Source organism: Drosophila subobscura, chromosome U (assembly GCF_008121235.1).
Source record: "Drosophila subobscura isolate 14011-0131.10 chromosome U, UCBerk_Dsub_1.0, whole genome shotgun sequence".
NCBI lineage: Eukaryota > Metazoa > Arthropoda > Insecta > Diptera > Drosophilidae > Drosophila > Drosophila subobscura.
Window position 1 is genome coordinate 18,684,115 of NC_048534.1, and position 24,248 is coordinate 18,708,362.

General features: G+C 47.6%; 10 protein-coding genes across 11 annotated transcripts in view; 5 read left to right on the top strand and 5 right to left on the bottom strand.

Annotated features, from left to right (window-relative positions):
• Positions 1-463: 463 nt before the first annotated feature.
• Positions 464-1,170, bottom strand: LOC117902820 (barrier-to-autointegration factor). The gene is made up of 2 exons (XM_034814446.1): positions 955-1,170; positions 464-845 (listed from the first exon to the last, which is right to left on the bottom strand). Exons 1-2 carry the CDS (start codon positions 1,078-1,080, stop codon positions 699-701), a joined length of 273 nt encoding a protein of 90 aa, XP_034670337.1. The 5' UTR covers positions 1,081-1,170; the 3' UTR covers positions 464-698.
• An 844-nt stretch (positions 1,171-2,014) lies between these two features.
• Positions 2,015-5,347, top strand: LOC117902787 (protein mitoshell). Its single transcript, XM_034814393.1, has 5 exons — positions 2,015-2,361; positions 2,418-2,649; positions 2,718-4,353; positions 4,411-4,557; positions 4,906-5,347. Exons 1-5 carry the CDS (start codon positions 2,052-2,054, stop codon positions 5,053-5,055), a joined length of 2,475 nt encoding a protein of 824 aa, XP_034670284.1. The 5' UTR covers positions 2,015-2,051; the 3' UTR covers positions 5,056-5,347.
• A 1,014-nt stretch (positions 5,348-6,361) lies between these two features.
• Positions 6,362-11,284, bottom strand: LOC117902782 (multidrug resistance-associated protein 7). Its single transcript, XM_034814383.1, has 5 exons — positions 10,711-11,284; positions 8,694-10,643; positions 7,958-8,637; positions 6,922-7,891; positions 6,362-6,856 (listed from the first exon to the last, which is right to left on the bottom strand). The coding sequence occupies exons 1-5, from the start codon at positions 11,069-11,071 to the stop codon at positions 6,378-6,380; spliced, it is 4,440 nt and encodes a 1,479-aa protein (XP_034670274.1). The 5' UTR covers positions 11,072-11,284; the 3' UTR covers positions 6,362-6,377.
• Positions 11,285-11,515: 231 nt separating this feature from the next.
• On the top strand, positions 11,516-12,789 carry LOC117902796 (coiled-coil domain-containing protein 97). The gene has a single exon (XM_034814414.1). The coding sequence runs from the start codon at positions 11,577-11,579 to the stop codon at positions 12,729-12,731; it is 1,155 nt and encodes a 384-aa protein (XP_034670305.1). The 5' UTR covers positions 11,516-11,576; the 3' UTR covers positions 12,732-12,789.
• On the bottom strand, positions 12,683-14,245 carry LOC117902795 (N6-adenosine-methyltransferase non-catalytic subunit). Its single transcript, XM_034814413.1, has 3 exons — positions 14,081-14,245; positions 13,485-14,001; positions 12,683-13,420 (listed from the first exon to the last, which is right to left on the bottom strand). Exons 1-3 carry the CDS (start codon positions 14,144-14,146, stop codon positions 12,810-12,812), a joined length of 1,194 nt encoding a protein of 397 aa, XP_034670304.1. The 5' UTR covers positions 14,147-14,245; the 3' UTR covers positions 12,683-12,809.
• A 272-nt stretch (positions 14,246-14,517) lies between these two features.
• Positions 14,518-15,997, top strand: LOC117902801 (tumor suppressor candidate 3). The gene is made up of 4 exons (XM_034814422.1): positions 14,518-14,721; positions 14,838-15,564; positions 15,625-15,787; positions 15,848-15,997. Exons 1-4 carry the CDS (start codon positions 14,635-14,637, stop codon positions 15,861-15,863), a joined length of 993 nt encoding a protein of 330 aa, XP_034670313.1. The 5' UTR covers positions 14,518-14,634; the 3' UTR covers positions 15,864-15,997.
• LOC117902804 (polyprenol reductase) lies at positions 15,938-17,089 on the bottom strand. The gene has a single exon (XM_034814425.1). It carries the CDS (start codon positions 16,998-17,000, stop codon positions 16,029-16,031), a length of 972 nt encoding a protein of 323 aa, XP_034670316.1. The 5' UTR covers positions 17,001-17,089; the 3' UTR covers positions 15,938-16,028.
• Positions 17,090-17,284: 195 nt separating this feature from the next.
• Positions 17,285-19,279, bottom strand: LOC117902793 (epsilon-sarcoglycan). 2 transcript variants are annotated; one of them, XM_034814410.1, is made up of 5 exons: positions 18,616-19,279; positions 18,150-18,554; positions 17,963-18,067; positions 17,739-17,870; positions 17,285-17,677 (listed from the first exon to the last, which is right to left on the bottom strand). In XM_034814410.1, the coding sequence occupies exons 1-5, from the start codon at positions 19,170-19,172 to the stop codon at positions 17,566-17,568; spliced, it is 1,311 nt and encodes a 436-aa protein (XP_034670301.1). In that variant the 5' UTR covers positions 19,173-19,279; the 3' UTR covers positions 17,285-17,565. The 2 variants fall into 2 exon arrangements, with proteins under 2 accessions (XP_034670301.1, XP_034670302.1); XM_034814411.1 differs by lacking the exon at positions 17,963-18,067 and having other exon boundaries at positions 18,616-19,278.
• A 458-nt stretch (positions 19,280-19,737) lies between these two features.
• Positions 19,738-21,158, top strand: LOC117902802 (dolichyl-phosphate beta-glucosyltransferase). Its single transcript, XM_034814423.1, has 4 exons — positions 19,738-19,929; positions 19,989-20,163; positions 20,252-20,648; positions 20,716-21,158. Exons 1-4 carry the CDS (start codon positions 19,864-19,866, stop codon positions 21,056-21,058), a joined length of 981 nt encoding a protein of 326 aa, XP_034670314.1. The 5' UTR covers positions 19,738-19,863; the 3' UTR covers positions 21,059-21,158.
• Positions 21,159-21,569: 411 nt separating this feature from the next.
• Positions 21,570-24,248, top strand: part of LOC117902789 (tyrosine-protein kinase Btk29A) — a 49,988-nt gene continuing 47,309 nt past the window's right edge. Inside the window, exons 1-2 of the mRNA XM_034814394.1 lie at positions 21,570-22,036; positions 23,435-23,726. Of these exons, the coding sequence (XP_034670285.1) occupies positions 23,469-23,726 (258 nt within the window). The 5' untranslated portion in view covers positions 21,570-22,036; positions 23,435-23,468. The remainder of the gene's footprint in view (positions 22,037-23,434; positions 23,727-24,248) is intronic.

The following is a 24,248-nucleotide window of genomic DNA, read 5'->3' on the forward strand; positions in this document are numbered from 1 at the left end:
TTGTCAACAAACGAGCACATTTCGCCGTCAGGTGTCTCTATTGCTAATAACATAAACATGTAGTTAATAAGTGGCAAATGTGTAGTTACTCTTGGAGCGTTCAGGATAGGGATCCTACCAGACCATGGGCAAGGTATGAGCGACATTTTGCTACCCTGTGTGTTTTACTCTGTAATCTAGATGGTCTTGTGGACAGGATAATTGATGCATCACTCGAATTGCTATCTAGGAGGGTATGCAAGCAACAGCCATGATGGCCAAGTACATCGAGGAAGGGGATTCACACGGACAGAACAGGGTTTTCGGCAAACAATGGGCATGATGCCGAACAACTGTCCCAAACCGAAGATTTCCAATGATATGCGCCAAGTGCTTGTAAATTCTACACAAAAAATGTAGTCCTAGCCTGTACGTACTGTACCGCAAAACGTTATGCTGACCCAAGCCTGGTCAAATTACAACATCCTTTCGACTGTACATTTATTATGCGTTATTGCTTTAGACATATATAACCTACATTCTAACATCGATATGAACATGAAAAGAACTGATTCATACTATTTACTTATTGCGCCATATTAGATGCTGCATTTCGATTTTTACTGTGTGGACAAGCATTTTTCTTTTTGACGTCCCTTTTGATCGGATCGGAGCATATGTGTATGTGTGTTCGGGTGCATGGGACTGTCCAGTGTCCCTTACAAGAACTCCTCGCACCAATCGTTGAGACAATTGTAGCAGTCGGAGGCCTGCTTGGAGCTGGCGTGGCACACATCCTTCATCCAGTCCTTGAACAGCTCCTCATCTTTCTTCAAAACCAAGTATTGGCCGAGCACTGTGTATGCCTGCATTAAAATGGTTGATCAGCAAAACGAAAACATTTGTTTATCTGCGCACATGGCGTCATCAAATTTGCACGCACACAAATGCAAACAACACAAGCACCATACGCACCTTGTCGAATCCAGCTTCGGTCAAGCGTCCGCCCAGCGTCTCTCCAATACCGGCCAACTCTGTGACAGACTTGTTGCCCATGGGCTCGGCCACAAAGTTCCTGTATTTCTGTGTTGTGCCCGACATTACAATTTTATTACAATTACAATGGAAAATTACAATTTATAATAATGCGACGCCAATTACAAGCAAAAATGTTCGCGGCGTTTCTGCACAGTGTGACTGCGGGTCGATTACTAAAATATACCGCACGACCCTACAGAAGATACTGAAGTATAAAAATATACCGTAAGTATACTGAGGAAACGAAAATAACGCACTGTTTTTGTGCGATAAGTGGATATTCGGGGTTTTATGTTCGAAATCAAAATGTTTCAAGTGAAGAAACAGGCAGTTTCATAAATTCTAGACGGCTGGTATGACCAGCCTAATGAAAACCACCGCAAATAGGAAAAATACTATACTAGCATTTCAGTTTTAAAAACATCGATCATTATTATCGATTGGCATTCAAGCTCAGCTCTATCACAAAATAACCAATCGAGTAGCTTTCGAACGGACGTCCGGCACGGGCCATTTCACTAAAATTTCATTTTGGCTTTTACCTCTCGAGTGAACGGTTGCTCCTGCTTTTTTTTAAGGTATGTATTGCAGGTATCCTATAACGCATTCCCAGTGTGAGTTTAAGCTTTAATTTTACACGAACAATGGAAATATAAGTGAAACTTACAACTGCACATGGCGTGCACCAATTCGGTGTGAATTTTTTTGTTTAACAATCAAAGTCATTTTTATGTGTGCTGTATGTTAATTTATAAGTATGTTTTGCATTTTCGTAATTATTTCGGACTTCGCACATATTTTCGTGGGTTTACATAGATTTTCACACAGAAAAAACAAACTGCAGGCCGGTAAAAGTGACTACAACTTTTTTTATTGCAATCCGCCATTTTTTTAATAACCTTGAAATTGGGAAACCATTTTGAAAATGTCACCAACTTTCTGCTGATGTCACGCCAGCTGTCTCCTCTTTCTTAGCTTTTCCTGTCTATTTTGAAGATTTTTTCAGATCTTTTTAATAATTGCATCGAACGAAAATGAACATGAGCACCTTCTATGTGCGCTACCCCACAATGAGCGCACAGTCGCTGCACCAGCAGTCCATGTACCATCAGACCTACATGGATCGCCATCGCCATGTCACCGACGTGTTTGTGCAGGAGCAATACTCGCAGCGGGAGTTCTACGCCCACAATATGCAGTCAGCAGGGTACTTGCCTCCGCCGTTTACGCCGTATACGCCACGCCCATCACCAGCCACGTCCTATGAAGCGCTCTCAAGTCAGTTGGCCGCCTTTAGGCCGGCCCCGCCAGTCAGTTATTATTCGGGTATTCGGGTCAATTCGGGTATGTCTGCTGCACATTTTGCCAGCTCAAATTATAGCAATATTTTTTTCACTTAGCCGGGTGGCACTCTTCGAGTGGCCGTTTTATGTATCATCCAGAGCCACGTGCTGCCCATCACTATCCGACGGCGCACAGGGGTGTGCCAACCAGCTATGGGGAATCCTATTCATCCGATTCCAGTGAGTCGCCACCGCCGATTTACTACATGGAAAGTGGAACGCAAACGATGCCCATCCAGTGTGCAGATGCAGCCACACAGTCCAACATGGACCTGGATGAGCACGACAAGTACGTGGAGTGGCAGTGGAAGTCTTTCCCTTTCCTGTACATTAATTTGTTTTGTTTTTTGTGTTTAGTTCTGAAGCCTCAAACTTCATATCGATGGAGCGTTGGGCTGTGAATTTTATACGTGGACTGTCTGAGGGCCAAGGCGAGCGTCGCAACTCGGAGATGAAATTGCCCGAAGCGCATTTGAAAGTCATCTTTCAGCTGGCCTTGGATGGCAGCGACATATCCGAGCGTGTGGCCCAAGTTCACTGCAATCGTCCGTGCTTCAAGAAGATCGACACACTGTGCGCTCGCCTCAAGCAGGATCTGTGCCGCCTGGATGGTGTCCAGGCCAACATCAATTCGCAGGGCATTGCCTGGGCTGTCAAGGATTTCATTTTCCTGTTTACACGCATCCTCAACGCTTGGACCATACTGAAGAGTTACGTGTACAATCAGGCGGAGGGCATTAGGAAAATAATTGATCAATTGCCAGTGGGATTTATGCAGGTGTTTAATACCTGGCAACTGGCCTGCATACCCATGATTGATATGATCATTCAGTCGATTGTCAGACTCGATGCGTGTGCGCGTCCACACAAGACTTATTCGGCCAATGGTGGAGGCAGCGGCAACGGCGGCGGTGATAATAATGCTGGAAATCGCAGCCCACCTGATGCTGGCACAGCTCATACCCCTCGCAATCGTCGTAGCCCGTGTGCTGGCAATCGTGGCAGCCATAGCCCAACAAATGGCAATCGTGGCAGACCTAGTCCGTGTGACCATCATGGCTGCGACTTGAGCAGCCCACCCGATCAGGTGGCGGGAGCTGGCGAGCAACTGCAGGCAGGCGGAGCGAAGGACAAGCCGCATTGCTGTCAGAATCTCATTGATTTGTACACCATGATCGAGAACTCGGAGGACACGCAGCGACATGTGGATGCCAGCGGCACGTACCTGAGGACGGGCACCTATCAGCCGCTGCAGAAGGAGCAAAGGAAGGAGCCACAGCAGCAGGGACCCGAAGCTGCCTGCAAGCCAAAGCCCATTGCCGAATATGAATCTTATTTGTTTGGCTATGATGAGGCGCAGGTACCGTCGCAGCTGCCGCCGTTTGTGAATGAAAACGCTGATGATCCCGGCAAGCTCATGCCAGATCTGCGCGAGAATGGCAAGTCCCAGCCCATGCTGGAATTCGATCCGTATGTGCCCTGCTATGGTCCCAATCCCACGAAGCCGCCCGAGCGGACACCAGAGCTAGAGACTTGTGAGTTGATGGACACCATGGTGCAGACCGATGAGACACCTTGGAAGGGCAATGCCATGCAGGGATTTTATCCCACTCCACCAAACAACATGTCCCCACGCGGCAGCATATTACCACACGGCAACATGTATACACACAGCAACATGTCTCCAACCAGCAGCATGTCTCCACCCAGCAACATGTTTCCAATCGGCAACGACACGACAGAGACCAAATATTTAAGCCCGGAAAAGAATGAAATGGACACCAAAGCACACAATCAGCTGCTGGAGTATCTGGAGCCATATGCCGCCATGCTGGGCTCCACATCAAGTACTGTCGAGAATATAAAGAAATTCATGAATCCCTACAGTGCCATCAATGTCGAGGTGGCACGTCAACTAATCGAGCTCAAGGAACGTATCCTCGAGCTGCAGAACGTGGCGCATTTCTTTCAAAAACAATTTACAATGAACTATGTGAGTAACTTTTAAGGCATGAGAACGAGAATCTGATATAACAATTCCCTTTTGCAGTACCCCGACTTTTATCAACGCTGCAATGCTTATTTTATTGATCTGCGAGCGATTATACTGAAGTGCGAGAGTGGAACGTATCATCATGCCTATCAGGCGGTGCACGATCTGCGACGCATTGTGTTTGTGGCACGCTGCTATCTGAAGGTATACCTAATCAATTGCTTTACCCCAAGGAATAATGTAACGACACAATTATTATATTTTCCATTTGAGTGTTTTTTTGTGCTGCTAATTTTATACTGGCTGCTCTGTACCATCACAAGGAATGTGATTTATTATGCTGCACACCAAGGTATCAGTATGTGTGTGTTTTCGGCCTTATACATACTATATGTGGACTAATGTACTAATCGCTGGTCTCATTCCGGTCACTAATTCTCATATAACACACTAATCATCGAGCCTACAGAATTTTAATCTTTCATCTGCTTTAAATAATCCCTCAACTTTCCGCCAAACTTTCTGCTAATTACTTTGTTTATTTTTAAACAGGTTTATTTCAACAAAAAGCTCAGCGACTACATCGACTTGTACGAGTTTTCACTGGGCGAAATGTTGTCCAAGCCACCGCATAAGCCCCATGAGCATGATCACATCATTGGCGAGCCCGGCGAGACGATTTTCAACTACGACCTCTTGTAAATCGCTTAGAGAACAGCCGTGGATGTGGAAGTTGCAACGTTAAACATTCGAATTTATTGTTTTAGTTTTAGTTTTTATTGGCTGTCGGATTGGATCCATTTGTGTGCCTTTTAAACTTGTATGTGAATTTTTTGTTGGTTTCTTAGAAAAGCAGGAGCAGAACTTAAAGTTAATTCAAATTAATAGTTCCTTGAGTTGATGCGTTGATTCATCATTAGCAAACGTTTCTCCACAGAACACTTAAATATTTAATGTAAATTTGTACATTTTTGTTTTGGTTATTTAAAGTTAAAGTTAAACAACAAAAACTTTACACAAAAGTTGGAGAAAGAAAAACCAAATCCAAACAATTTACACACAGAAAAAAGATCATTTAAAAATATTCATTTAAAAATTTAAATTACCAATTAGATTTTATGAAAGAAAAACAATCATATCAACATTTTAAATGATATGTTGCGAAAGAATTATAAAATAGAAACACACTGTCAGTATTATTTAGAGAGTAGAATCAAGCGTATAAATTTTAGCATCGGACAAGCCTGTAGGGCAGCGATTTTAGGTTGATTTCGCTTAGAATATTCCAGAGAACTTTAAAAATTCAACAAGAAATACAAATGTTATGTTAGCTTTCGTTTAAATTTAAATGTTCCAAAAATTAGTTCATTAAATTGAAATTCAGAGTACGCAAATTGTAACACAAAATAAAAAATAAAATTAATTACTTGGAACTAATTTTAAACGACTTTGATTTGTTCAAAGGTGCAATTCTATGGCAGAACCCCAGCTCGATCGTGGTAGGCTGCTGCAGATCCTGTTAAAGAAAATAATATTTATTTTTGGGATAATTCACGGAACGTCACGGAATTTCAACAAGTGGAATTGTCTCGTATCTGTTAACAAAAATTTTTATATTGGGTTGGTATATTGGGTAAATGTAGAAACTCAACCAAAAACAAACTGAACTTTTTGTTTTTAATGGGAATTTTTTACTTATTTTTAATGTAAAAATAAAAACTAGAAGGAATCAAATTGTTAAGGGAATTCGTTGGGTTACAGGAGAGTCCTCCCAAAATATTATAATTTAATATTTGGATTAAATAAAACTAAAACAAAAATACAATTGGTTAATATTTGTAATCGGAACTGGTTGGATCAAGGAATATCCGTTAAAGAAACTCTTTCGGAACACAAAGCTAAATATTAAAAACTAAAACAATAAATAAAATTATACAATCGCAAATTGTACAACTAGTATCGACATTTTTTACAAGGGTAAAAACATTAATTTTTATCCTCAAAATCGTTTGTTTTACGTATTCCTAATCTAGTCTAGTGAAATCCTCGGGACTGATGTCCTGGGCCACTAGCATGCCATGGAAAATGGTCGTTGTATTCTGAGCCAAATCCTGCGGTTTGCCCTCCTCGCAGATCCGCCCATCGTCCAGGACTATAATGCGATCCATGGCCTGCAGGCCACGCAATCGATGCGCTATGAACAGCAGGGTGCAGCTCTTGAAGGCATTGCGTAGGGCCTGCTGCATGCACAGATCGGATTCATCGTCCAAATTGGAGGTGCCCTCATCGATGCACACCACCTTGGCGTTCTTCAGCAAGGCGCGGGCGAGGCACAGCAGCTGCCGCTGGCCAGCGGATAAATTATTGCCGCACTGCTCCACACGTCCATCCAGACCGCCCAGCTGTTGCACCAGCAGCGTGGCTGCCGCGGAGTTCTTGATGGCGTGCCAAATCTCCGAGTCATAGAAGCCATGACGGGGATCCAGATTTTCGCGCACAGTTCCTGGGCAATACACAAAATAAAACTTGCAATTGGGAGTGATAAATGGGGACAAAATTCGCACGCACCTTCAAACAGGAATGGCTCCTGTGTAATGACTCCAATCCGCTCTCTCAGCACACTCAGCGGCAAAGTCTTTAGGTTCACCTGATCCAAACGGATCTCGCCCTGGGAGAGCGGCGCCACACGGAGGAGCGCTGCCAGCACAGAAGTCTTGCCCGCACCCGTGCGCCCCACAATGCCAATACGCTCAAAGGCCTCTGTGTCGAAGGTGATGCCACGCAGCGCTGGCGTGAGGTGCTCCCTGTAGCTCAGTTGAACCTCCTGGAAGCGGAGCACGCCTTGGGTGGGCCAGCCAAAGGGTGGATCGGCACTGCCTGCGGCATTCTGTTCACCCTCCAGCTGCAGATACTGATCCACACGCTCGACGGCCACCAGTTCCTGTTCCGTTTCGGCCACGGCATGCAGCAGATCGCTCAGTTGTCCGGTGATCGAGAGAGCATACGAGATGCACAGCCCCACCAGGCCGGGATTTGTGGTATGCGAGGCCGTGATGGCAGCCAGCAGTCCAGCGCCACCCACCAGCAGTGTGCCCAGCAGCTGCATGCGCAGCGCCAGCCACTGTTGAGCCGCTGACTGTGTCAACTGCGCCTTGATGCTCTCCTCCAGCTTCACCTGGAAATCACGCTGAAAGCGGGGACTGGCGCGCATGCTCCTGATCGTTGTCAGACCCTGCAGCGTCTCCGTGAAGTGTGTGTACAGCGGCGACATGGCATTGCTCGACAAACGCTTGATGTCACGCGAGGCGTGGCGATAACGTTGCTGCAGATTCAGGTAGATGGGCACCATGGGTATGATGACAAGACCCAGCCAGGGCATGGCATACAAACTGACACACAGAGCACCCACCAGACCGGCCAGTTGGGCCAACAGAATGTTGAGTATAAAAGGCAAGGAATCGTCCACAGTGTTCGTGTCGGAGGAGAAACGATTGAGGATGCGTCCCACGGAGGTAATGTCAAAAAAGTTGAACTTTGCCTGGGTATAAAAAGGGGAGAAATTAATCAAACGCAGGAGAACATCAATCTCTCGTTGGTTACTCACAAACATGACGCTCTTGAGCAGCTGTTCGTGCATAAAAATAGCCGCCTTAATGCCCGCGTAGGCAAAGATGAAGGCTCTGGCTAGGGTGGCCAATGAATTGGTCACCGCAATGGCCGTAAAGATGCCCAAATAAAAGCCAGTGGTGTGCCCCGTGTCATTGCCCAACCGATGCTCCAGCGATGTGTCATTCGTGTGCGGATCCAGTGTGGTCTCTGTCACCCAATGCGCCAGCCAGGCATCACTCAGATTGCGAGTCGTCTGCATGAGCAGCACAAAGAACAGCACGCTAAAGGCCAGGGGCGAGGTGACGGCGCGCCAATAGCAGGCGAAAACATTGCTCGAAAGATGCCCAAATTCGCGAGATTCCTCCAGCAGCAGGCTGTCCACGCTGCGATTGTCATCTTGATTGGAGATCTCCACGGAGCGACGACGCGCTGGCTGCTCCGATTCGTCTTCATCCACATCCTCTTCGCTGAGATCAATGCTTTGGGTCATGTACTCGCTGGGTCCCAGCTGGCCATCCCTTAGCTGCAATATCTGATTGGCATGGAAGAAGAGTGGGACACTGCGCGTGACCACAATGCGAGTTTTGTGCTTCAGCAAACGGAGAATGCAGTGCTTGATGATGTGCCTGGCCACATGTGCATCCAGCGAGGATAGAACATCATCCAGCAGGTAAACTAGAAACACAAAAGGAATGAGCAAACAGCAGTAAAGATTTCCCTTACTCTCTCACCCTTTTTATCCTGATAAACAGCTCGTGCTAGAGCCACGCGCGCACGCTGACCCCCGGACAACGTTCTGCCATTCTCACCCACGCCTATGAGATCGCCGCCGAGTATCTGCAGATCCTCCTCGAGGGCGCAGGCGTACAGCACACTCTTGTACCACTGCTCGTCGAAGTGTGCGCCCCACACAATGTTGTCGCGTATGGTGCCACGCTGCAGCCACGGCGACTGCGGCACATAGCCAAAGCCCGTGGTTAGTTCCTGCACACAGACCTCGCCATCGGTGCACTGCAGACCGGCGACAATGGCCGAGAGAAAGGTGCTCTTGCCGCCGCCAATGGGTCCCTCGATGCAGATGAGTTGCCCCGCCTTAAAGTCCACATTAATGTCCCTGAGACGAAAGGGTGTGGCCTCCGACTCCTGCGTGCTGTCATGACTGAATGTGGCGCCCTTCATCTGCAGCACACTGGCCTTGGGTGCATTCAGGGAGCTCTCCTCGCCCGCCGAATGGCTGCCACGCATGATGGGATTGTAGTAGCTGGAATAATCCAAATTGGGCACATCCATCAGCTGTTGCACGCGCCGTATGGAGACCCAAGCCTCGATGAGGCCGTTGAGCACCCAGGGAAAGGCATTCAGCGGTCCAATGAGCATGTAGAGCAGCGCCACACTCGTGTAGGTTGTCGAGGCCACCAGCTTGTTGCCCAACAGCACAGACACACCAAACGTGAGCAGGCACATCAGCACGGGCGTGGTGGCCCAGAAGTAAACGCACATTGCATCGAGATATTTGCGTTTGGAGAGAAATCTCAGCTCTTCCTGCCGCAGGCCGCGTATCTTCGTGATGAATATGTCCTCCCAGGCATTGATCTTGATCTGCTTGGCGCCCTGCATGGTCTCTGTGGTGGCTGCCAGCCTGGCATCCTTGGCCGTCATCAGGCCACTCGAGTAGATGCCAATGCGCTTGGCCAGCCAGCGATTGATGGGTATGAGCAGTGCGGCGAAGAGCACGCCCGCGAGGAAGGCCGCACCCAGCTGCAGGTACAGCAGATAGAGCGTCGTAAACAGCTTGAAGGGTATGCTCCAGAAGAAGTGAAAGCTGATGCAAGAGTTCACGATGCGATCTGTGTCCGTGGACATGAGATTCAGCATGTCTGGCTTGCTCTCCTTGATGCCGCGTGCCTCCAGCGCCTTGCGGTAGATGCTGTTGACCACGCCCACCCGCATCTTCATGCTCACCATGGCCATGCGCCAGTCAAAGTGCGTGGAGCACAAAGCAGACAGCAGCGTGCTGCCAAACAGCCCCAGAGCATAGTAGTAAGCCTGCGTGGAGTCCGCGTCCGTGTCCTGGCCCTGTCGCAGCAGTCCGCCCAGCAGCAGGGGACCCGCAAAGCCACTCAAATCGGCCACAAGTCGCAGCAGTCCAATGAGATAGAATTCCACGCCAAAGCACTTGTGCAGCGCACGCCACAGGCTCTGCGATTGCGAGAGTGCCAGATGCAGCCGGTCGCTGAGTCGCGTGATATTCAGCGCATCTGGCAGATCAAACAGATCCTCGATCTTGCGCAGCTTGCCGGCCACTCCCTTGGCAATCAGCGGATGCACCCAATGGAAGAGGAAACGCGAGGCCCAATTGGCTTCGTCCTGGGCATGCCCCAAGTGTGCTTCGTTCATGTCGAAATGGAAGTACGTATAGCGATTGGAGAGCAGCGCCTCGTCCTCCCTGCTGGCACCGCCACGCGGCTGATTGGAGTACACGGCCGAGCCCTTGGGCAGCAGCGTGGCGCCATAGAGCAGATCGCACAGCAGCGTGGCCAGGCTCCAGGGCCACCAGTCGTAATGCCGGCTGGTGCGCAGCCAGACGCCATCCAAAACGACAATCGTCAGCCAGACGACATTTGTGAGCAGCGTGCCCCGATGACTAATCTCGCCATAGTGTCGCGCCGTCAGCAGGAAACCTACAGATAAAGTACAACTGTTTAAAGGGAAAAGCCACAGACCCTCCGCTTCCCCTCGCACACTTACCGCTGTGCACCACCCACATAATGCATTCGGCGGCCACCACGAGAGTGTCAACCGCATAGAGTTTAGTGCCCTCGCGATGGAATACAAATATCTTGGCTACGGGCAGCAGGGCCAGCACAATGCTGAGTATTGTGCGGCATGACAGCAGCCACAATTGCGTCTTGTTGCGCACAATCTGTCGCGTCTGATTGCCGAAATTGTAGGCGGATATGGCCGCAAATATTGTGTAGATGGGCAGCTGCAGCAATATCTTCTGGAAGCAGGGCAGCAGATCGTTAGTGTCATTGGCAAACGGCTTCAGACCCGTGGGACAAAATTGTGTCCAATTCCAGGCGAAACTTTTCCAATCAATATCCGACATGATGGATCGAAGAAACCGGGCGGGGATTTCCTTCTAGTTGTTCGCTTTGCCGCCGTTGTGACAGTTAGTCATCAACACACAACCGTATTGTAGTTTATTGCACATTTGCACCACTAAACGTTGTTAAACAAAGCGCCGGGAACGCTTGATAAGGGAGTAAAACCACCGCTGTCTGATAAAGTTCGTAGCAAGGGGTATTTAGTTATAAGGTGACGACGTTATGACTTTTCCACCACGCTTTCTCAGACAAGTCCTAAAAAGTTATAGCAGCCTTCGCTTGTTGTTGTTTTTATGCAGGCTGTTGGTTCCCGAACGACTAAAATGTGTGTAGAAGACGTCACCTTACAAGTACTTACGCCTTGATTCGCGGTAAAAACATTAATTTTAGAGCTGGTAAAAAATCGATTCAAACATCGATATAATCGTTTCTATGCTTTTGGTGTAAACATCGTCTACGGGCAGCAGCAAGAAGCAGCATTTGTTTACATTTATTTGTGCAATAATTATGACCACCGGAGAGGGGGACGACGATTCAGCGGCCCAGGGCAGTGGCAGTGGTGCTCAGTTAGCCTCTCTGCCCACCCAACTGATGGACATATTCAAATCACTGGCTGAAAATGACAAAATCATCTTCAAGTCGCAGCAAATCGATGATCCGGAACTGCCCTTTGCCGAAAAACAGCAAATTGCTCAGCAATCCTTTGAAAGTAATCGCGAGCACTTTCTGATACGCTTTGGCAGCTACCTAAATGCCAGCCAATTAAGCTTCTTCCAGTCGCTGGCCATAGAGGAGCCCATAAAGCCAGAGATGTGCCTGCTGCTGGAGGACTTTCAGCGAAAGTTGAACACTCGCACAGTCTGTGTGAAGAATCGTCGCCATCAGGCGCTGCAGCAGCTCCTACAGAAGGGCGAGTACTTTGGCGAGCACGAGATGATGCAGCGGGCACCGGAACTGTATCAGGAATTGGTGGGTCAATATTTGACGGAACAGGAAAAGAAGGCGCGGGACAGCTATGATGTGAGGAACACGAGCTTCTCGGGCATACTCATGCACACGCTGGAGAAGAAGCAACGCGATGAATTGCTGGAGGGAGCACAGCATGAGGATGATGATGAAGAACCCATGGCAGCTTGTTCCAGCAGTCGAAGTATTGAGGCTCCATCTAAGGCTCCAGCTCCTCCACAGCCATCCCAAGAAGAGGAGGAGGAAGATGGGCTGCCGCCTGTTGTTGCTGAGGATTTTGAGGTGCCACCCGCTTGCCGCCGTCAATGGGGTGAATTCGAGGATGATGCACCCATAGCCTGCTCCACCAGCCGCAGTGTGCCGACTCCAGCTGCAGTAAAAGTAACAAAAATCTCCACTGCCGAGTACTACAATCCCGGAGAGCGTGAGCTGCTGCGCAATGAGTTTTTCAGCCTGATGAAGGAACGCTTTCTCAGTGGCGAGGACAAAGACTTTGACTACACAGCCGTCGATGATGATCCCACATTGGATGATCTGAAACTCATCGAACAGGACGAGGAGGATGCCTATTTCGAGACGAGCGATGAAGAAGAGGATGAGCAGCCAGAGGCAAAGCCAGCGACATCCTCCAGCGAAGACGAACTGGATGTTTATATGAGGCATCTGAACAACCACCACAGTCTGCAGCAGCCTTAGTCTTTAATTTTTATCTCTTAACCAACTAGAAATACATGAAAAATGTGAGTAAATGTAGCCCAACGATCGTTTGCTCGATTATCTTGGTCTACCACGGCCACGTGGAAAACCGCGTCCACGTCCGCGCAGCACTTTGCTATTCGGCGGCGGACTTTTGGGTCTCAGCAGCTCAATGCGACTGGTGCAACCGGTGGCCGGAGCCTCCGCGAAATACGTTTGATACGTTTCCGCATTGAAATTGGAGTTGGTTAGCTCCGGTCCCACCGTCAGCCAGCCGGGCCTGATGCTCGAATCTCGCCCGAACACATGCAAACGTCGGCGGCCCAGGCAAAAGTGTTCAATGATGTGAAAGATCTCGATGGGCTTCTCGAAGCTGCCGAATTCCTCCTCCTCGGATATAATCAAATCAATGTCCACATTCGCGTGTATGAAATCGCCATCGGTGGAGCGTCTGACCGTGCCCTTGATGCCCATCAGGCAGTGTTCCTTGGTGCGTTGAAATACGGCCTTGGGTTCCAGTTGCTTGGAGTGGCCCGGCTTGCTGATGTTTGTGCGTATCCAGCAGATGTCCTCGCAGCGGCGAAACCCCCATTTCTTCAGGCAATTCCTACCCATGTCCAGACCCTCCGAAGAGCCACACCAGAGAAAGACAAACGAACGATGAGCGGCAATTTCGCCCACATCCAGATCTGCAAGAGAGCAAAACGAATAACTTGTGAGTTCTCTTGGGCAGTGGGGACCGCCTTTACTCACTGAGTATTTCATCCCAATTCCAGAAGACACGCGGTGCACCGCCCACCGTGGCCACAGCTGGCGCTGCCCTTGCGTATTCCTCCAGCGGCGGTTCAATCAGAATAACATCAAATTTGGCACCCAATGTCTTGACATCCAGTGTCTTGAGATCCGCCTTCAAGTACATCGGAGCTGAGGCCGTGTCCTGAATGAGCTTGTCCTTGAGCTTAATCAATTCCCTCAGCTTGGGATACTCTTCAAAGCGATCGGCCAGTCCCACGTCGCGTATAAAGTTCTGTGGCCTCTGGCCCGTGTCCACAAAGTGCTGGCAGTAGTCGTTGTGCGGATTAGAGGATTGTGTGCCCTTGAGAAATGTCGACGAGTCCCTGTAAATGTTTTCGCTGGGCGCATTTTTGGATGAGGAAGCGCCCCCGTCCTCCTCATCGCGTTGTCCGCCGGCACTGAGCTGCCGGCTGCTGTTGGTGTCCTCCGAGTTGCCCAGGACCTTCTTTAGCTCATCTACACTGCTCAAACCAAGCTGGTTTTTGGTTGGGTTGGGCACATACATACAAAAATATAAATGTTAGTGCACTTTTTTAAACCAATTTTTTGCTTACAGTTTGGGCTAAAAGTAGCCGGCGTTTGCGGGAGCGCTCTTGGGAGCTCTTTAGTACGTCGCTCATGTTTGTAAATACAAGTTACTAGCTTAATATACAGGGTTTTAGACGTAAAACTTAAAATAAAGGACAAATAAAAATTTGTCGTCGCTTTGTCGACTAGCGATGGACAATTATTGATAGTTTTCATTGACCATCGATTAAATCAATCGTCGTCATTCCAGGGTGACCGTATACGGTTCCTTTTATACTTTTCGGTATGCATAGTTCAATCCCACTATAGTAATGGTTCGATCAGAACCAGAATCGGCAATCTGGTAAATTGTGATTATATTCTTTCGGTTTTCTTGGATCTTTGACAGCGGATCCTCAGCTTTGTTTTTCTTCAGTATTTTTCGGTATATGCTTAATGGTCATCTATCGATAAATTTGCGGTCACACTGTGCCATTCACAATCAGCTGCATGCGCCGCCGGAAAAAAATATTATTAAATTGTTTTTTTTGTGATTTTATTGCTGTAATTAGTGCAAATTGTTAACTAATTGACGGGCAAAATGAGGCTGGTGCGCAACACGCTGCTGGGCGCGCTACTGGTGCTCGCCGTGTGCCTGATCTATGCCGCAGCACAGGCAAAACCAAAGGTTTGTTTGTGGCCACGGCCACGTCACTTTCGGCCCGGCCCCAAAAGAATCTGCTGGGCCGGCAAACCAATAATCCCAAAGAGATTACCAATGTGCGCTTCTTGTTTTACTTGCAGACGGGTCTCTCACTTTCGGAAAAAGTACAAAATCTGGTGGAAATGAATGCCAAGAAGCCGCTGCTGCGCTTCAATGGACCGAAATTCCGGGAATATGTGAAAAATTCACCACGCAACTATTCAATGATTGTGATGCTCACGGCGCTGGCGCCGTCACGTCAATGCCAGATATGTCGTCATGCCCACGACGAGTTCGCAATTGTGGCCAACTCGTACAGGTTCTCCTCGGTCTATTCCAACAAACTCTTCTTCGCCATGGTGGACTTTGACGAGGGCTCCGAGGTGTTCCAGCTGCTGCGCCTAAACACTGCCCCTGTCTTCATGCATTTCCCGGCCAAGGGCAAGCCCAAGGGTGCCGACACCATGGACATACATCGCGTGGGCTTTGCTGCCGATTCCATAGCCAAATTTGTGGCCGAACGTGTGGATGTTACCATACGAATTTTCCGTCCCCCCAACTATTCAGGCACTGTGGCCATGATCACGCTGGTGGCGCTGGTGGGCAGCTTCCTCTACATCCGTCGCAACAATTTGGAGTTTCTGTACAACAAGAATCTGTGGGGCGCCATTGCGGTGTTCTTTTGCTTTGCCATGATTTCGGGTCAAATGTGGAATCACATTCGTGGCCCACCATTGGTGCACAAGTCACAGAATGGCGGCGTGGCCTACATACACGGCTCATCGCAGGGACAACTCGTGGTGGAGACATATATTGTCATGTTTTTGAGTAAGTCCGGACAAAACCCAACCAAATTTTGATTGTTTTAATGTTTTTTTGTACTTGCAGATGCCATGATTGTCTTGGGCATGATCTTGCTTATCGAATCGGGCACATCAAAGGGTCATAATAAGAACAGAATAATGGCCATGGTGGGCCTAGTGCTTGTGACAGTATTCTTTTCATTTTTGCTGTCTGTTTTTCGCTCCAAAGCGCAGGGTTATCCCTATAGGTAGGACACAGCCCACAGGCAGCATGTTCCATTGATTTTAAACTCTTTTTTTCTTTGCAGTTTCTTGTTCAAATAGAATCGACTGCGCAGCGTGTGTCTCCTCCCCCCACTTACATCGTTTTGTAGTTAAAAATCTGAAGCACCGACTTTTTTGCGTGTGTGTAAAAAAACGACTTTAATAAAAATTCCACTACTAAATTATTTGTACAAAAGTCTCCCTCTCGCTCGCTCTACATCTCTCTCACAGCAGATATGGTAATATGGCACGCCGACGCTTGGGATAATCCTTAAAGGTCTCCTTGTACCACTGATGGGTGAGCAAAGCATTAATCGTCTGATTGCTGGCCACCCACAGGAACACCAGCTTCCAGGTGCGCACGGGCGTGAATAGATCCGCCAGGCAGAAGTACATGACAACCTCAAAGAACATGTGCGGCGAGGAAAGCAGCGTAAACCAACCGCCTTGGGGCAGCAAATGTTGCTCCGTCTTCACGGCACCCGTTTTGGCATCCTTGCGCAGGTTCACCAATATCATGTTGCTGGAGTATTGCTGCTGCCAGGCGAAGAGAAAGACCAGCAGGTAGACGACTTGCAATTGGGTCAAGTTCTTGAACGAAAACTCGTTGGGCTGGGTGCCGCGCACAAAGCCCGACGTGTTGGACAGCAGCGAGACAATGGATCCAAAGTAGTGCACAAAGCCAACGGCATAGTGCGACAGATTCATTTTGCTCTTTTTCGAGAAGATTTGCACAAAGTTCGTCTCGTAGAAGCGGCGAATGCACTGCAATGTGAGCAGTACTGCACCCAGCAGCGCCGTCGTAGAGTCTATCTCCACCTTGCGGTTGCTCGGACCGCCGCACACGAGATCCAGAAAGCGCAGCGCATATTCCGGCGCCGTCGTTTGGTTTGCAATGGTGCTGGCCAGCAAATACAGCGCTAGCAGAGACCAGCCAAGAGCAAATATGTAGAAATGCTTGAACCACGCTTTGGGCACCTCCAAGTAGCTAATCAGCACATCAGCCTCACCCTTGTGGCTGTGCTTGCCGTAGCGAAACGATTGCCGTATGCTGTTCGGCAGATGCGACTCCACAAGGGTCATCAAACTGCCAAAGAACACTATGGTCGTGATGAAGATGCAAAATGCCAGTTGTGTGAGGTTTATCTTGTACTGATCGATGAGCTCCTCTATGGAGCTGACTATGGCGAGCAACATTACGAAATTTCCAGCTTGTTCTTATGTAAAAAATAAACTAAATAGGAAATGGAGGACAACTTTCACCGTTTCATTATCTTTTGCGGTACTTGCACTTGGCGGCGAAAGCGCTGTGCCCAGTGAATGGCAAATTGAGGTCTGTGTAAACGGGATAGCTTCAAGCACAAAATATACCAAAAACGTCACAGATAATAATACCATAAGCAGTCCCGTTTCTACAGCACTTAACCTGTAATCGATAGCTTTGTTCTAAAAATTAATTATTTATTTATTGCCACTATTCAAAACTGCAAAACTATTTTCGGTTACATGTGTATAGATACGCTATATGATGCTATATGCTGTACTATAAATGTATATAAATTGATTAATACGATATGGTTGTTGTTCATGTGTGCCTTCATGTTTGTTTTGCTTTTCCGGTAGGTATTTTGATGTATTATTCATATATGTTAAGCGATTGATTAGCCTGCGGTATTGCTTTTGTTGTTGTATTTCGAGGGTATCTTTTGAGTAAAGCGCTTTTCTTTATGGATTAACAATAGAGCACTCTCGGCGACATTTGTCATATGTCCACGCCATTGCGGCCCAAAGTGCCGCCAGTATAAGGCGGCGGCTTGGGACGCGGATAAATGCTGGAAGCGCCACAGTCGAGCTGATAAAAGCTATTGCTGGGACTGCAAGTGCAAGAATATATTGTAAATAAGTAAATTAAATATGGGTTTGCTTTTTGCTCACCTCTGGGAACGCATGCTGATGTTGTCCAGTAAAAAATTGGGATCTTTAAGGCTTTTCAAGGTGTTCATCGGCTGATCCGCACACTTGACCATCTGCACAGTGGACGATATCGGAGATTCAAAGAAAACAGAGCTGCAAGAAAGTCAAATAGGTTAAATTAGTTGCCTCAAACTGCTTTGCAATTGGAAAAGGAAAAGTAAACGACATAAAATTTGGATTATCACCTTTCGGATTGTTCATCCGCCTCAGAATCGCTGGGCGCTTGCGCGCAAGACTCTTCGCAGATGTGAAAAATGTTTGCAAAGAAAAACTCCGAATGCGGATCGGAACTAAAGAAACAACAAACAAACAAGCAAATAATAATCATAAGAAATCCAATACATTTTCGTCTCGTTGTGTGGCCAAACTCACAATTTTTCATGCTGAAAGCACAGGACGGCCGAGAGCATGCCCATTAGGATGGCAAATATCATGCCGGGTATGGCAAAGGCAAAGGCAAACTCATCGATGTAGTTGCGACGTGGCACATCCTCGCGCGTGATGCCCATCCAGCGATCGTTGTGCAGCTGCTCCTCGCCGCTGGGCTGCTGCTCGTTCTGCTGCTTGCCGCTGTGGTAGAGTATTTCCGTGGGGGACTCCAGGCCCACCATCTTGAAGGCACACCAGTCCAGCTTGAAGCCCACATTCTCAAAGATCTTTTGCACCGATGTGCGCTTGTAGGTGCAGGAGGGCAGCTTGTACAGCGGACGCACTTCCTCCTGCAGCTCCTTGAGACGTGGCGAAAACTGCGCCACGCTGCCCACATGGACAATGACGCTGGGAAGTGAGGGAAAAGCAAATAAAAATTCAAACTTGATTTCAGCTTTGGCACACTCACCCCTCACGCTGTTGTGGACGCAACGGCAGGCGTCCGCCCATATTGACAGCCGATTCCATAAACACCACACTGAGATCCTCCTTGCTGCTGGGCCACAGATCCTTGCGGAAAATGTTGCGCAAGTTCTCCACACGTCCCGGATCCATGAGGTGCACCCAATTGAGATTATCAATCTTCATTTGCACCACATTGGGTGTGGGAAACTTTTGAACGACAGACATGGACAGCGCCGTGATGCGCGTCTCGAAATTCTGACGATTCAAGGCAATCACCTCGATGCTGATGGCCTTGCCCGCCTCCGTCTCCGGCGGTGTACCGTAGAGAAAACCCACATGGTACTCGTGGCTGTACTCGTAACGCATCCAAGTGGGCAGATCCGGATGGTCACGGATTGTGGGGCGATAGCTGAACTGTTCGCTGATTACCTCGTGCGTCCAATTGAACAAATGAGGTTCGATTTTGTACGTAAACAGTTCACCCACATTTGCCTGCAGTGTGGCGGCTGCTCCGTTGCATAGGAGCAGCAATGCAACAACGATTAGGAGTAATAACTGCATTTTAGGGGGTGTCACCGATTCACATTGACATTTTAATTGACCATAAACAAAATTGCGAAAAGGCTATGAAAAATTCCCATGGTGTGTATCTGGCCGGGAGAGGCGCAGATTCTCTCGTGCTTTCTTCGAGAAGAGAGCGCAGGCGCAATTTGTATTTGCTTGGATTGATACCCAAAACACCTGTTGAGTGGTTTGCACTCTTTGGAATCATATAACTTTGTTTATAAATAGTTAAATTGCTTAACGTCTTGGCACATTTAAATTGCAAAAACGGTTTTAAGTCTGGCAGCGTTTTTACTTTGCATTTCATTTTTTTTTTTTGGTATATTTTGGTTTAGATGCAACCACACTTAGAGATGTACCATAATGGCGATAGGTGCGAATTGTGTTTAATGTGTTAAAAATATAAAAATCAATACAAAATGAATTAACCGTGAGTAAAATAAATTGTAGTACTGTTTCATAATTAATATTTCAACTAAAACGTTAAGAAAACACCTTTAAATTATGCAACTTCACCTCCCTTGTAAACGATAGCTTTTATCTGTGGTTTTCACATCTCTAAACTGTTTTATCAGCTGCACAATTCGGCAACAAAATTCCCAGAAAAAATACGTGGCTTGCTCGATTTTTTATCTCGCACAAATTGGAGAAGTAATGTCTGGCAACAGGTAGCCCGAGCATATCCACAATGTGTCCCTGCTTTCTCCAGCTATTGTTTTATCTGATTGTGGCAGCAATCGCAGTGGTTGTTGTGGTACGCAAACACACATACCCATAGAGAAAAAGACTTGTTAATTTGCTGATTTTGTACAGATTGTGGCTGTGTTGCTGTATAAAACCAAACCCTATCCGACGATAGTGAGGCACGCAGATGAGAAGTCCTTCTTGGATCCGCAGAGCATACAAACGATCGCCTTTCCCTGCATTGAGGATGCCCCAACCTTGGAGCTGAGCGTCATTGTGCCGTCCTACAATGAGGAGAAGCGTTGTATGTTGCTTGTTGCCTTCTATGGAGTCATCAGCTTTGCATGAGTAATCCATCACATGATTTGTTGTACATGTTGTACATTTTTCAGTGCCTTTCATGTTGGATGAGTGCGTGGCCTTCCTCGAGGACAAATCAAAAAGGAAACCCAATTTCAACTACGAGGTGATTGTCGTCAGTGATGGCAGCGCCGATGCCACGGTCTCCATAGCACTGCGCTACTCCAAAAAGTACGGAGCCGACAAGGTGCGTGTCCTGGAGCTCATCGAGAATCGCGGCAAGGGTGGAGCTGTGCGCATGGGCATGCTGAGTGCCCGCGGGCGGCAGTTGCTCTTTGCCGATGCCGATGGTGCCACCAGATTCGCAGAGTACGACAAGCTAGAGGAGTCTTTGTCCAGCTTGGCGTCAGAGTGGCGACAGGATGGCATAGCCATTGGATCGAGGGCACATTTAGAGGATGATGCGATTGCCAGACGCAGTTTTTTCCGGTAATAAGGGGAAAATTCTAAAAATTAATTACATTTTTATTGGGAATCTCTTTTTTTTTTCTTTTAGCACCATTCTGATGCATGGCTTCCACACACTCGTCTGGCTCTTTGCCGTGCGCTCTGTACGCGACACCCAGTGCGGCTTTAAGCTATTTACACGATCCACGGCACGGAAATTGTTTACCAGCCTCCATGTCCAACGCTGGGCCTTTGATGTGGAGCTGCTGTATCTTGCCGAGCGACTGAAACTGCCCATGTCCGAGGTCGCCGTGCGCTGGACAGAGATTGATGGCTCCAAGCTGACGCCATTCTGGTCATGGCTGCAGATGGGCAGCGATCTGGTCATGATCTGGCTGCGGTACACGGCGGGCGCCTGGCGCATTGCAGCCATCGAGAAGAAGGAAAACTGAACCACATTCACCCACTCGCATTTTGAATCGAAATTTCTGCTATTTCCTGCTTTTTTAATCTATTTTTGTAGGCCTCGTAGAAAAAGAGAATACTAAATATTTAAGAACACAGTATTTTTGTGAAAATAAAAAAAATGTAATTCAAACGCAGATATGTTAGCGCCTTCAGATCGATAATATTGTGGTAAAAATACCGATTTATCGTACATCGATCAGTGGCAAACTTACATCACGGAATGACCAATTATACTTTCTTTTGAATATTACTATCCAGCTAAGCCTCTCTGGGCACGGACCACAGATTCATCAACTGGATAAAATCATAGCTGCAGGGCTGGGAGTCCTTACAAGCTTTTAATATTAACTCGAATCTCTAAACCGAGAAAGATGATTTTCATCGGTATATAAACGGTATATCTTGTAAAAAAAAGGTATATTTTGCCATGTTCTTGGGGATCAGACCGTATATTTGATCGATAACTCCGACGGTCACACCGACCGATCGCTGCGTCGGCGCGTTTTGTTCGGTTTTGATAGCGACTTTTTGTTTTAAATTAAAAACTAACTTGTGATTGGTGGATATTTATGAATAATAGATTAAGCTAATCCGTTTTAGCTAATCCAACGCAGTAGCTTCTCAGTAGATCCTACGCTCCATAGCAGCCTGTTGCTCTTTGCCCGTGTGTGTGTTTTTGCTGCTGCCTGTGTGCGTGTCACAGCTGTGCCTTCGATATTGTTTATAATTTTTTTGCCACCATGTCCCACAGGCGGTAAGTATGCAAATGCATGCTGAACAATCCGGTCGGTTGCCGTTTCCACTAGTCGTCGTCGTCGTTGTCTCGCGCGTTTTGTTCGCCGCGTAAACGAAAGTGATTTGTGCCGGCTGTTCCGGGGGCCAGATCCATAAGATCGCCGCTGCCACCGCCGCGCGCTTCGGTCGGACCATTGCTTCAAATTGCTCAATCAACGGCACTTGTGGTAAGTTGTTGTTGGCACAGTTATCACTAGTTCCCTCCCTCATCCATTCTTACTCTCTCCCTTGCTCTCCCTCTCTTTCTCTTCTGTAATATCAAATTTCGTCTTTTGTTCTTTGTTTTATCAGCACAAATTGTTTTCATAGTCGGGTCGGAGCTGCGCTTTAAAATTTTCAATTCCATTTGCTTTTTTTTGTTCTTTGCCGATAAGCCTCTCCACTCTCTCGCTCTAACCAGATGATTTTCTGATCGGATTGCGTTTCCGTTTCAAGTTGGGATTTCTCGCGGCTGTCGCCCACACCAGCTGCTGCAGATTTGACTATTTCATATTTATAGAAATAAAAAACAGCATGAGAATTATTCGCAAAAAGAAGCCAGCCCTGCCACCATTTGCGTGGCGAAATTCAAAGTCACAAAAAAAAGACAAAAACGAGTTGCCAGCCACGCCCGCTATAGCCACACATACACATGTGTCTTTCGGTGTGTTTGTGTGTCCAGTCGCTCTCCAGGTCTGTTCGCTTGTCTCCTGTCCCTGTCTACCTCCCCACCTCCCGGAAGATTTATGTACATTTTGTGCAAAGGATGCTCAAGACCCCGCCGCTCTCTTTGCAACGGCCTCTGGCTGATTAAAGTGCTTGAGGATGAGTGTGTGTGTGTGTCTGCAGGGGTAAGGGTTGGGGGACAGTTGCGGGCGTCCTCTTTGTGTTTGTTGTTGTTATTGCTAGTGCATTTTTTTCGCTTTTGTTTTGTTGCTTTCGCTGCTTGCAGACTTAGACGTGTCTGTTCTTGTTCTGCTGTGCGATCAGTGATCTCCCCTGGAGGCCACTCCACTCCGCACCGTTGCTGCTTGCTGCTTTTTGTTGAAGTGTGATAATTCCAGAGAGTGGCGCGCATTGCTCTGTGTTTCCCTCTCCGTTTATGTTTGCTCACACGCTTCGTTTCCCCCACATGGAATGAAGGAAGAGACGGATCAGGGTAATCCTTTAATCTGTTTTCTGCAACTGGTTCGGTTCAAGGTCATCCACTGCGCTGATCATTGTAAGCTTGGGAGCTAATTAATTGTCCATTTAATCGTTCGATTTAATGCCAGACTTGTCGAGGAAGTCTCTCTCTTTATTCCATTCTCGCTGTAGTTTTTTGCTCTTCTTTCATGTCTGATTGATGTCAGCCGTAACGCCCACGGCAATTAGTCAGCGACGGAGGTAACTCCCAAATGTTCCACGGTCAATGGCTTAGGGGCCAGCGCCGCCACACAAAACATTCGCACGCCCACGCCCACTTTGAACAGATTTATGGCCTTGTCCCCCCCTGGTGTTGTAACTAATTTTTTATTTCCTCTACTTTTAAAAACTGAACACAAATAAAACATTTTCATTAACATGAAATTTTGGTTCCTTTCCAGATCATCATCGTCAGCATCATCATTGTCTTTCATTATGATGATGAGCACCAAGATGCAGAGGAATGCCCATAACCATGGCAGCATCAAATCTTCAGCCTCGCTCCGCTCCAGCAGCAAATCCTTTCAGGCCAAAATGGATAAAATGTCGGAGCATCTGTACGATGTGGTCAAGAGTGGCTCCATGGTGAAGCGGGCACAAAACAAGAAGCGTTTCACCCCAGTCAACTATAAACATCGTTGGTTTGAGCTGACCAAGCGCACACTATGCTATTTCGATGTTGAGAATGTGGAGGTAAGTTTTACAAGGAAGATCTACACGCCTACACGATACACGCCTATCGCAAACTTATCGTAATCATCTACCGATCACACATCGCTCCCTGAAAGGATGACAGACCCTTTCGTCTCGCATTAATAATTAGAGAAAAACTTACTCCCGTTAGCCAGTTGCCAGGCACGCGACAATGACACGTCTTTGTGGTCTTTGAAGGAGGCAGCAGGCACGGGCAGCAGGCAGAAGGAAAGGCATAACAGAACAAAACAGAAGAGAAATTAAAGGAGAGCCATGTCCGTGTGCGTTTTCATTATTCATGTTCAAGTGTGCGTCTCATCTTGTCGTCATGGTTTCGTCATTTATTGCGTCGTTATTACGGCACCTACGTACGCCGGCTACCAACCAATCTGCGTAGCATCTGGGAGGAGGTGGATGATGGGGCAGGGAGTGGAGAGTAAAAGGTTACTCTACCACACACAGCCGGCTGCTTTCGTTTCAAAACAAATGTCGGTATTTTGCTTGGGCCACCACCCACCCATT